The sequence below is a fragment of the Schistocerca piceifrons genome, chromosome 6, assembly GCF_021461385.2.
Source record: "Schistocerca piceifrons isolate TAMUIC-IGC-003096 chromosome 6, iqSchPice1.1, whole genome shotgun sequence".
NCBI lineage: Eukaryota > Metazoa > Arthropoda > Insecta > Orthoptera > Acrididae > Schistocerca > Schistocerca piceifrons.
The window spans coordinates 335,599,786-335,612,436 of NC_060143.1; the positions used below are offsets into that span (position 1 = coordinate 335,599,786).

The 12,651-nt window shown below is 41.4% G+C and overlaps 1 protein-coding gene across 1 annotated transcript in view; it reads right to left on the reverse strand.

Moving 5' to 3' along the window:
* Positions 1–12,651, reverse strand: part of LOC124803301 (odorant receptor Or2-like) — a 46,200-nt gene that overhangs the window by 18,879 nt on the left and 14,670 nt on the right. Inside the window, exon 3 of the mRNA XM_047264484.1 lies at positions 4,315–4,414. Coding sequence (XP_047120440.1) covers positions 4,315–4,414 — 100 coding nt within the window. The remainder of the gene's footprint in view (positions 1–4,314; positions 4,415–12,651) is intronic.

A 12,651-nucleotide genomic window follows, 5' to 3' on the forward strand; every position in this document is an offset into this window, starting at 1 on the left:
TCGCAATGGAGATTATGTAGAAAAAAGTAAAAGTCTAAGATTTCCTCACCTGTGTTATTCAATGCCAATAAACATTATTTTATGGAGAGAGGGAGCATCCAGTCGCATCTCATGTCAATATCTGAATGTCCAGCGACAGTAAAGTTCACTCAGGCAATAGACGAAACGTGTTGCGTCAAATTTAGATCAACTCACAATGGTCACATACCACACTTAAGTCACTTTGGGCTGATTCAAACAGAAAAGGAAGTTAAAGCTGCAGTATTATTTTAAAAAAAAACGCAAATTCATTTTTCTGATTCATGGCAGTGAGAGTATAACGTGAGAGTATAACGTACATCTGACACCCAATATTAAGAAGTTGTCAAAGTTCAGAATTCTGTGTTTTAAAGAAAGTGAGATAAAACTGGTACATAATGTTAATGTGGGATGAGAGAGGGGAGTAGTGTATGGACAGAGAGGAGGGGGAGTAGGAGGAGATGGAGAAATAAAGGGGGAGGAGTACATGGACAGAGAAAAGAGAGTGTAGAAGGTATATCCAAGTCCCATACATATTTAGGAATTGCGAAGCATTGGTGCTTTCACTAGTTGTTAATAATATGGACTTAACTGATTATAAAATGGAAAATAAAATAAATATTTGATGTAAAATCTGATTTTCGTAAATCCCGATTATACTGTAATTTCTTAGACTTTCCCGGCGATTTGATGACATCTCGTGGAAATCGGGTTTTCTGCCGGATATCAGCGTCTTCCAAACACGACATTTCGACGTCATTACTTGACGTCTTCATCAGGTGTTCCCTGAGACTGGCTACTTGCTTTTTTTTTTTTTTTTTTTTTTTTTTGCACTTTTCATTCTCTGCCCAGAGGGGACAGAGCGGGCTGTTTTAGGGCTTGCTATTTGCCCTTTTCAGCCATGGGTTTGTACATTTTATTTTTAAACAATTTTTACATTTGTCTTGCTACATAGTGCAAGTTTCCTTTTGGTCATTAACAATTACAAAGATCTTTAGATATTTTAACATTTACAATGGGATTTTAACAATTTCAATGATATTTTAGCAGTTTTAGTGATATTTTAACAAATACAATGAGATTTGGACAACTACAATGGTATTTTAGCAATTTCAGTGGTATTTTAACAATTTGGTTAATATTACATTACAGTTTCGTTTTTCTTCAGTTTATTTTACGATTCATTTATTCTTTGTCGTTAATAGTTTATAATTACAGATATCTTATAATATGGGTAACTGCTTATTCTACTATACATATGCATTTGTTTTGTATTTCTTATTTAGTGTACAGAGTGAGGGAGGGGGAGTAGAGGGAGTTGGGTTAGGTGTATTTTGGTGGTTCTTTGTGGGCCATGTTCTTGTGTGTTTAGTGGTGTTTGTGTTTTATGCTTGAGTCCTTTCGTCTAGGTGTGGGGGGATGGTGGTGTTTGCTGTTAGTGGTGCTAGGATTGGGGCGAAATCGGGGTGCGTCTTAGCTGTGTTGTGGGCGATTGTGTGGGTGGGTGTTGTGTATTTGAATTTGGGTTTCCTTTTTGTTCTGTGGTTGACTGTGATTAGGCCCTCCATGTCCGGTCTTTTATTTAGGATATGATTATTTGGCTCTCATTTTGGCTAATCTGGTTTGTAGTGGTTCCATTCTGGTTGTCTCATATACTTCATTGCTTGGTGCCAGATACGGCAGCCTTGCGATACTTCATATTAGTCTGCGTTCTGTGCTGTCCAGTCTTTAACTGCGGTCGTGGCCTCCTGGTGTTGCCTTCTAGGTCCGCGCCCGTGAGTGGCGCTCCCCTGCCACTCTGGACGTTCCCTATTCCGTCCGCGCCCGCTCTGGCGATTATACTGTTTCCTTTTACTCAACTTCATTGTGTATTATACAATATTAGGCATTGTGTTCATTTATTTCGTCCATTGTCGATGCACTACGGAGCATTTATGAAACTCACTACAAAGCAATGCATATCTTAGGTTCTTACATAAAACCACATTGATCTTCTTGCTCCCACTGCCATTTCTATGTTTTAACCTCCTTGCATCATCTATAAATCACTCTCAGTACATCGATACTTTTCGTTTATTTTGTGATCGGTTCTCGTTTATTACATGGCTCAATGCCCTACTAGTGATATTGCTGATTGTTTTGAGACCACTTCAGCATTCACACTGTACCACTTAGTGCAGCATTTTCCCTAACTTCTATGATGATGCTGAATCAAGTTTCTTCATAGAGCTTGGATTCTTACAGATAAGATGAAAAACATTCTGTGATAAATGTTTTAAATGTTTCTAAAAATTGCTGATGATTTCTCTCATGTAAACAATTATACAATACACATAATACTGTTTAATGCTAACTCTGTCACTGTATCTGAGATGTCTGTCTCTAGTTATAAAACATTTTGAATACACCTATGTACAGCCCAAAAGTGTATCAAACGTAAACTGAGCCGCTGCCTTAACATTATGTACCAATTTTATTACAATTTCTTTAAAACACAGATTTCTGAACTTTGACAACTTCTTGATATCGGGTGTCAGATATACGTTATACTCTCACGTTGTACTCTCACTGCCATGAATTAGAAAACTGAATTTCGAGGGTTTTTTTTTGGTAAGAAATACTGCACTTTTTTTTTTAAGTAATACTGCAGCTTTAACTTCCTTTTCTGTTTGAATCAGCCCAATGTGACTTAAGTTTGGTATGTGACCATTGTGAGTTGATCTAAATCTGACGAAACACTTTTCGCCTATATCCTGAGTGAACTTTGCTTCCGCTGTATATTCAGAAATTTTATTTCTGCCTTGTAGTCTGAATAGCCTAAAACCTTCACTTTTAGAGAAAAAATAAGAAAACACAATAACGAAAAACCTACTGGCACCACTTTGTTCATTTACTACAAGCACAAGCAACTGGAATTGTATGAAGACTAAAGCTATGAAGCCCTGAAGTACCCTATGGATCCTGGACTTCCAGTGGATCAGGTAGCGATAGCCTTAAGGTCCACATACATCATACTGTCCCATCTACTCAGACAGTCTCAGAGTGGGTCTTGCAGTGACGTCTGTGGTCGAGTTATGTCAATTCCAAGGAGAAGCCTCTACCTGCTTACTCTGAGCACTATTTGTCAATCCACACTCCATCATTACAGGCAGGTAGAGCCGACCATGTGGTCGTTGGTGTCGACACACAGTTGGACAGCTCATAGCTATCATTGGCGAGTGGGTCGTCTAACAGTCAGGCTGCGACTGAGTGCCTTTGAGATGCTGGTTTGCCGTTTTGCTTTGTGAAGCTTAGCGGCATGGCTCTTCCCATTAGCATTGAGTCTTGGGCATCAGAACAGTGTCTGTATGTAATGAAAACTGGCTTGTCATTTGAGGCATTGGCCTTGGATGGTGCTGCGAATTGGAGTCATATTGTCTGTAGCGAAAACATTTTCAAGATGCAGCTATGTGTGACACCTCTTCTACTCCCCAGACATCATGCAGGGCACATCTATAGCGACTGCTTCTAGTCATGCTGGAGAGGAAGAAGACCCGTACATACCACAGAGTGGCAGCCCGATGCCAGTATAGGGCTTGTGGATTGGTGAAGCAGGGAAAGTCTCATGGCTCATGCAGAGCATGAGCATCTAGTGATGCTCACACCATCTGCACATGCTAGCACAACGAGATTGGAATAATAGAGCATTGTGAAGGTCGTTTGATGAACCCTCTGCCAGGCAATTAAACGTGATTTGCAGAGTATCCATGTAGATGTAGATGTAGGGGTCTGTGGCAAATTTTTGTCGGTGACAGAATTGTCCAGGGGGATCGTGGATGGAAAAGGAGCTCCTTTGTCTGCACTAGGAGTGCCCAAGGACTGGGAGAGTGAAATAATTGTCCTGTGTATGAGGGAAGGTGTGGAGGTGGGGAAGGGGCAGAGGTAGGGAGAATGGGCGGGGGGTGGGAAGCCTCTGTCTCAGAAACAGTGGTGACGATCTACTTTTAAATGGTGCAAAAAGTTTTTGAGTGGTTTTTATTCCCTTTAAACTGTCTTATGGTCTTGTAAGAGTTATTTGGATGTCTAAGTTTTTAAATGCATATTTTCAGTGTCTGGGATGGTCTCATTACATGCTGTGGACATGCCTTTACACCAAACGTTTTGAAAGCGATTTTTACATAATTGTATACTCCTTTTAAAACAGTAATTAAGAACTGCTCTCATTTTTTATTATATTTGTAGATGCCAGAAAACAGTGATTTGCTGCGTAAGTGCCGAAACTTACAGTCACAGAAGTGTCTGAATGCAGTCACTCACCAGGGCGACCTGGAACATCTGGAAGCAGGCGACGGAGCCGATGGAGATGCTCTGCCCCAGCAACATTCCGCTTAGGCACCTCTCCAGCAAGTCTGCGTTCCTGTCAACGCACGGCAGCCAAGACACACGCTGTAAGATGTCAACCGAGTAGTCTTGTAGCGTGGGAAAATGAGAGACAAATTAAAAAAAATGTAGTGTTAATAAGCCAAATATTATTTTTCGACTTACATACAGTTAACAGGCATGAATCAAATCTGACTGTCACAGGTGCTCACTGGTTGTTTCTGCGGTGACTGTATCTGCGACTGTTTAATGGTTCCAAGAGATACCCGCTCTGTGATAGAGACTATCAAAATACAAATTAATCCAAGCACAAAATGTTTTACATTTTTTATGGAGACACAAGAATTTTGTGCTGGGAAGATCATTACAGATGAAGTCATACATGCTTTCTCAGAACCTAATTGGCTCATTATCTGTAAAGATATTCCACCTGCTTCTGGCAGAAGGACTGCGAGGCGTCTTCTACAAGTCTACATTTCATCTAGGGAGACTGTCTGTGGCACTTAGTGTACGCACGTTTCCTACCATGCTCCTCGCGATGTATTGGTAATGTGGAGGCCAACAAAGGAATATAGCTCTGTTCAGAAAGGTGATCTCATTGATATATAAGAGACGCGAGCTATGGACAGCTGATACCATATTTTTTCAAAGGATTAGCTCAGAATTCTGTTTTGCAGCCAAACACAAAAGTATGTATTATCTTCTATAGGTTTCTCTAAAGTACAATAACCAGGAATGCTACAGTTGGAGTCAAGAACAATGGAGGTCGAGTTTAGGCTCGTTCTGCGCACCTACGTCACGCATTATCCGACAGCCAATGAGAGTTCAGCAGTGTTCTGAGCGCTCTGCTCTGAATGCTGTTGCTAATGCGACATTAGAAGTGATCGTAGATAGTTGTTTAGTGAATTTATATTTCGTTTTTTGTGAGTTGCCGTTGCTGATGGTGGTGGTAAGTGATAAATTCTGCATAAGCTATCGAGAGACATAATTTGCAGGATACGATCTTTCTTCACGCGGAAAGCACGCGCACGTGTGTACCGCAACTGTCGCTTGGAATCGTCAACAATGCCATTGCTGGTAGCAGAGCGTAGTTAGCGTTCTTGCTGCTACTCTCTGAGTAACTGATGGAATTGTAGTTGTACTTATTTTATAATTTTGTAATATTTTGCTTTGGCCAAGTTAATGATTAGCTGCATGTTTCAGGTTGTCATGGCAGCCAGATAATGTCCAGGATTAGGCCTGTTGCGCAGATGTCAACTCTTATATGAGTTGCGTATTCGAAACATAAACAAACAAGGCACTGTTCCTGAGCTGCTTGCGGACTTAAAAGATGCCTTGCTCAATCCGGTCCAAATTTCGTCGGAAGTTATTGGTTCCTTTCCGACAGCCATGGCAGCAGCGCCAGGAGAGGTCGGTGAGTCCAGTGGGTCGCGGCGTATAGCGAGGGGTAGTGGCTTCGCGGTCGACACGAGAGCAACAGGAGTCAATCCATGACATCAGACTGGCCGGTGCGAGCTGCGACGCCGTGAGACGGGAGATCGGCGCGCCTTCCTGCGTCCGTTGAAGCGGCTGGCAGCGGAGATTCGGGAGAGCGATTTGGGGGTGCTGCTCCAGATCTTCTCGAGAAATCGCAGTTTAATAGAAGTTAAGTGATTGGTGATATGTTGTTTTATTTACTCTTGTTAAATTCTACTTGTTTTCTTGGTGAGGTCACCAACCGTTTTGCTTTGGGGTCGTCCCACCATTCTTCTCCGTTTGCCCACCCACGGGAAGGTGGCTGTTTATAAATTGGGTGGTCCGTTTTTCCCTTGTGGAGTAGGGGCGGGTTAGAGCAACCTGCAGTTCGGGTTGTTCGGTAATCTCCCTATCAATCTACCGTACGTTAGTAGCTACCTCTGTCATGTTTGTCGGATTTGGTGTGTTAACGAATTTATTGCTTGGAGTGTAACGGCCTAATACCTGAAAAAATGTTTTGAGCTTTGGAAACTTTGATATTATTGCCTATGATCTTGAGAGGCGGTACATGTGTACTGTAGAGCATGTTAACTATTGTTTGGCCAACCTTGTAGAATTTCATATAAGATTGCATTTCATGGGCTTTTATTTAAATGATCATTTTAGTATATAAAGTTGCCACCCTTCCACCATAAGACTTTTCTTAGAAGTTAAAATCAAGTTGCACCTTCGGTGGCAATGTTAATATTTTAATTGTTAGTGTTTTGTACCATTCCCATCCATCCTACAGGGGGGGGGGGGGGGGGTGCATAGTTTGTGTGCTTGAGTAAATTGTTAAAACTCTTAGTTTAAAGTAATCTAGTGTGCTGCAGATTTGCACCAGTGTAGTCTTTCAGAGGCTGTTGTTAGCGGTCGTAACTACGGCCGTGTCAAAAGTGAGCACCAAGGTTCTCTGCCCGAAAGCTCATACAGTCAAAACTTGTTTCTTTCTGCCTCTGAATAAATTGTGACTTTGATATTTAGAGGGTGCTTTCTGATTATAATTTTAAATATGTTTCCTTTAAAAAATGCTTTTAGGTATTATTAAAGTGAATAAAATTCCCATTTGTTGAAAGGAATTTGGTTATGATTTCATCAGTTACTCCCTGGCAAATACTTCCATGCTTATATAGTGTGATGAAATGTGTTAATGTTCTTGATGAATCGCTAGTAAATAAAATAAATTCTTAAGAATATTCTTGAAAATAGATCACGGTTCATTCCATCGACATGCGGGAAACGCCATCGTTTGTGGATCTTACTATAGTCAGTTGTGAGTTTCAGAGAGTTCTGCTCCATCACTGGGAAAGAATAGAGAACGGTTATCGACAACTTTGTTTCTGTTCTCGTTCCCCTTTAACTGTCAGGCTTAGTTCGTTGTGTTGGATAATTGTAACTGAGTTATTCCGAGTCATCTCTGAAAAGTCCAGAATATCTGAACTTAATAATCTTGATCATTTTGTACTTTCACAAATGAATAATGGACATGTTAATAAAAACCACCAAAGTTGTATTTCGGGTTCATTTACTGTACCGTAACCGGTTTCATTCTAAATGAACATCTTTAGATGACTTGCAGATTACAGTATGACGCAGCACGTTGTTATTTTCCCTGGACGTGCTGTTGGTTGTCCTTGTGCCAGGCAGTAGGCGAAGTGATTCAGTGTGCTGGTCGTGTCCAGAATCTGCCTTTTAGCGTTGTCTATGGCCCTTAGGCATTTCTGCCATTGTGTGAGAATTAGTTACAAAGGCTGTTGGTGAATTTTCGATTGAGTTACATGTCATATACACTGAAGCGCCAAAGGAACTGATATAGGCATGCGTGTTCAAATACAGAAATATGTAAACAGCCAGAATACGGCGCTGAAGTCGGCAACGCCTATATAAGACGAGTTGTTAGGTCGGTTCCAGCTGTTACAATGTCTAGTTGTCAAGACTCGAGTGGGTTTGAACGTGATGTTATAGTTGCCGCACGAACGATGGGACACAGGATCTCCGAGGTAGCGATGAAGTGGGGGGGGGGGGGGGGACTTTCCCGTACGACCATTTCGCGAGTGTACCGTGTATATCAGGAATCCGGTAAAACATCATATCTCCGACACCGCTGCTGCCGGAAAAAGATCCTGCAAGAACGGGACCAACGACGACTGAAGAGAATCGTTCAATGAGACAGAAGTGGAACCCTTCCGCAAATTGCTGCAGATTTCAGTTCTGGGCCATCAACAAGTGTCAGCCTGCGGACCATTTAACGCAACATGATCGATATTGGCTTTCGGAGCCGAGGGCCCACTCGTGTACCCTTGATGACGGCACGACACAAAGCTTTAAGCCTCGTCTGAACCCGGCCGCACCGACACTGGACAGTTGATAACTGGAAACATGTTGCCTAGTCGGACGAGTCTCGTCTCAAATTGTATCGAGCGTATGGACGTTTATGGGTACAGAGACAACCTTATGAATACATGGACCCTGCATGTCAACAGGGGCTGTTTAAGCTGGTGGAGGTTCTGTAATGGTGTGGAGCGTGTGCAGTTTGAGTGATATGGGACCCCAGATACGTCTAGATACGACTCGGACAGGTGACACGTACGTAAGTATCCTGTCTGATCACCTGCATTCATTCATGTCCATTGTGCATTTCGACGGACTTGGGAAATTCCAGCAGGACAATGCGACAACACACACGTTCACAATTGCTACACAGTGGCTCCAGGAACACTCTTCTGAGTTTAAACACTTCCGATAGCCACCAAACTTCACAGAATGAACATTATTGAGCATATCTGGGATGTCCTGCAACGTGCTGTTCAGAAATCTCCATACTCTTACAAATTTATGGACAGCCCTGCAGGATTCGTGGTGTCAATTCCCTCCAGCAGTACTTCAGACATTGGTCGAGTCCATGCCACGTCGTGTCGCGGCCTTCTGCATGCTCGAGGGGGCCCTCTCGATATTAGGCAAGTGTACCAGTTGTTTTGCCTCTTCAGTGTATTATGTGCATGTTTTAGCAATATTGTAGCCTGATCTGTCTCGTTTTTAACAGCAGGTCACCTGAAGTTATTCAGTTAAAACGAAATGAGTTTTCGCGTAATAAATGCAATTGAAATACAGTTGTGGCAGATTTTATTAACATTTACTTATGTGCTTGGTGTATAGGGTACCGAACTAATCACCTGAATCAGTTTCTCAAAGATTTCTAGGCATAGCTTTAAGTGAAGGGAACCACTTAGGAATATCAGATACACGTGATTCAGTTGGTGTTAGCTAAGTGAGCCCATTACATAATTTATAACCTTACAAACAGAGCGAACAACGTTCCAAGGATTAAGGGAGAAATTTTGAGAATGGAATGGAGCACTCCAGCGTCGATAGTTTTAATCTTCTGCGGACAGAGGGAAATATAATCACTGCCGACTATGCTCACCAGTTTCCCACATTTGGTGATGATTCCAGACTATTTTTTTTTTTTTTTTTTTGCAATGTAGTTGAGCAGAATTGTGTGACACCGTGAGGTCATATTTTCGTACGTTAATAGAACGTATACGCGTAGGTGAAATATAAGTTTATCGATGCACTTAGATCGGTAATCAACACTAATAGGATGAGTTGGTATCAACTGTCATGGTCAGAACCAAAATAAGAACGTACAAGGCGACAAAATTCATTCATAGCAACACTCAGCTCGGTCGATATAAAAATTAGCTCAAGAATCGAAGACTGTATGAAGTGGTACAAGTGTGGTTCGACAGAGGCTCTGAAGTTGGAAGTAAAAGCGAAGGTAATTTAAGTAAGCTGATCAGGCTGACGATACAGCAAGATCACATTATCCTAACTGCCTTTTAGGGATCATTTTACGATATTGGCAGACGATAATGCGCAAGAGAGATACCGATTCATCATTTCTCATTAAATAACGTGTCAAGCTATCGGTGGTACATCATCAGGTAGAAGAAACAGCGTGCTTTGCAAGAACTACAAATTCGCACACTAAATTTTCCTCGCAAAACAACTCCTAGATATGTAAGATGTTTCATGAGGAATAGCAAATAGTTTAGGGAGTGAGACGAATTCAAATATTCCGTACAACATGTGTCTACCTTTTATTGGTTGTAAACATATACCGGGTGATCAAAAAGTCAATACAAATTTGAAAAATTAATAAACCACGGAATAATGTAGATAGAGAGGTAAAAATTGACACACATGCTTGGAATGACATGGGGTTTAATTAGAAAGAAAAACAAAGTTCACACAATGTCCTACAGATGGCGTCGTTCGGTGATGATCGTGTGCTCAGACGCCACTTTCGTCATGCCTGGCCTCCCAGGTCCCCAGACCTCAGTCCGTGAGATTATTGGCTTTCGGGTTACCTGAAGTCGCAAGTGTATCGTGATCGACCGACATCTCTAGGGATGCTGAAAGACAACATCCGACGCTAATGCCTCACCATAACTCCGGACATGCTTTACAGAGCTGTTCACAACATTATTCCGCGACTACAGCTATTGCTGAGGAATGATGGTGGACATATTGAGCATTTCTTTTCTTTGTCTTACTTTGTTATGCTAATTATTGCTATTCTGATCAGATGTAGCGGCATCTGTCGGACATTTTTGAACTTTTGTAATTTTTTGGTTCTAATAAATCCCCATGTCATTCCAAGCATGTGTGTCAATTTGTACCTCTCTATCTACATTATTCCGTGATTTATTCAGTTTTCAAATTTATCCTGACTTTTTGATCACCCGGTATACCCCTTAGAATTTATGCTAAGAAATACTCGCAGAAGTTGTAAAGCAAAGGCAAATGATTCTGTCGAAAGATGATTTTCGTAAACCCCTCTTCCGACTTCATTAGACTTTCGGATTCCCTTGACAACACCGATTGTAGCTCTTCTGTGGTCGTTTTGGAGGGCTTTTACATGGGCAACACTACTCGTAATCAGAACGATCAACATGTCTCTTGCGTTTACTTTTTGCCGGAAGATGGATCACCAGAAAAATGATCACTTTTTCGGTACCAATTTCTCCAGACCGAGCCCCTTTAAATTTTGGTTGAAAGGTGAAATCCACAAAAAAAACCTGTGTCAGGCAGCTCAAAACTAATACTGAATTTGAAGATAACAGGTTTTAACTACTCATTTGCTTTAACTTACATTTTCTACTTATAGAGCAAGCTACCACTTATCACAAGAAGCGGAAATTCTATCCACGTCATCCTGTACCCTCGTACAGTCACCGAAAGACATACTTTCTCGTAAACTACAGCTTTATCAGCAAACAGTTGTAAGTAGGCTGTTTATGTTTTTATGTTGGTAACGCCTCGTAGTGCTCTGTATGAAAATCGCTGACTTCGCTGTATGCAGTCTGTGGCTGGTTGGACTCATTGTTGGATTATTCGCTAGTGCAGTGTTGAGCAGTTGGATGTGAACAGCGCGTAGCGTTGGGCAGTTGGAGGTGAGCCGCCAGCAGTGGTGGATGTGGGGAGAGAGATGCTAGAGTTTTGAGAGGTTACTATTAGCAGACGATCTGGACGTGTGTCCGTCAGAAAAAGAAAATTTGTAAGACTTGATGTCGTGATATATATATATATATATATATATAATGACTTTTGAACACTATTAAGGTAAATATATTGTTTGTTCTCTATCAAAATCTTTCATTTGCTAACTATGCCTATCAGTAGTTAGTACCTTCAGTAGTTAGAACCTTTTACTTAGCTGACAGTATTGGCGCTCACTGTATTGCAGTAGTTCGAGTAACGAAGATTTTTGTGAGGTAAGTGATTCATGAAAGGTGTAGGTTATTGTTAGTCAAGGTCATTCTTTTTTAGGGACTATTGAAAGTCAGGTTGCGTTGCCCTAAAAATATTGTGTGTCAGTTTAGTGATGATGAGAATAAGTAAAGAGAGAACTGTCTGAGTACGTTCAGTTTTGCTCAGCTGTTTGTAAATCAAATAACGTAAGAGTTTCTCCAGCACTGTCATTCTTTACATACAAAGGGAGAGTTTCACAGTCGCAGATTTCTGTTCCCCCTATCTGTCAGATCGTTTATGTGTGTAGAGAACACACTTCCCTCGGAGAATGCTAATGATACCCTTGCCTGCGATGAACACCCGCTCTTCAGGACCACGTAGTGGTTTCTATTACAATAAAAGTAATTCATATATCTGAGAGCCTATTTCGTGTGCTCGGACCTTCGTGAACGCTCTGCAGTGTTGAAATTATCAAACGCTCTCCGGAAATCCATGAATTTGGAATTTTCTGTTGCCTTCATCCATATTTCGCAAATTATCGTGCGAGGAAAGGGTAAGCTTACTTATACACGAGGGTTGTTTTCTAAATAGGTGTTAATTGTAGATAGAAGCTTTTCTCTCGCAAGCAAATTTATTATAGTCAAACGCAGAACGCGCTCAAGAATTCTGCATCGTATCAACTTTAAGGACATTGGTCTGTAATTTACGAGTCCGTATTGACTGGTCCGATGATGTTCTCCGCGAGTTCTTCTCCTGTGCTAACCTGTTTGTCTTAGGGCAACAGCAATAGCTCCAAGTTGTTCGTAGGATATATTCCAATTTCTTTCTTCTGCTCTAACCTATCTGTTGTAGTCGTACATTTTTCTATAAAACGTAGCAACGCGTCTCACTTTCTTTCACTAGGCCGATGGAATATGTGCTTGTGAAAAACGTGACTTTAATTAGTAGTAGAGTACAGAGCATCTATTGTGCCAACAAACGTTGGAACTTATTTGCGGATACGAGAAAGAAAGATGCGGGGAAACA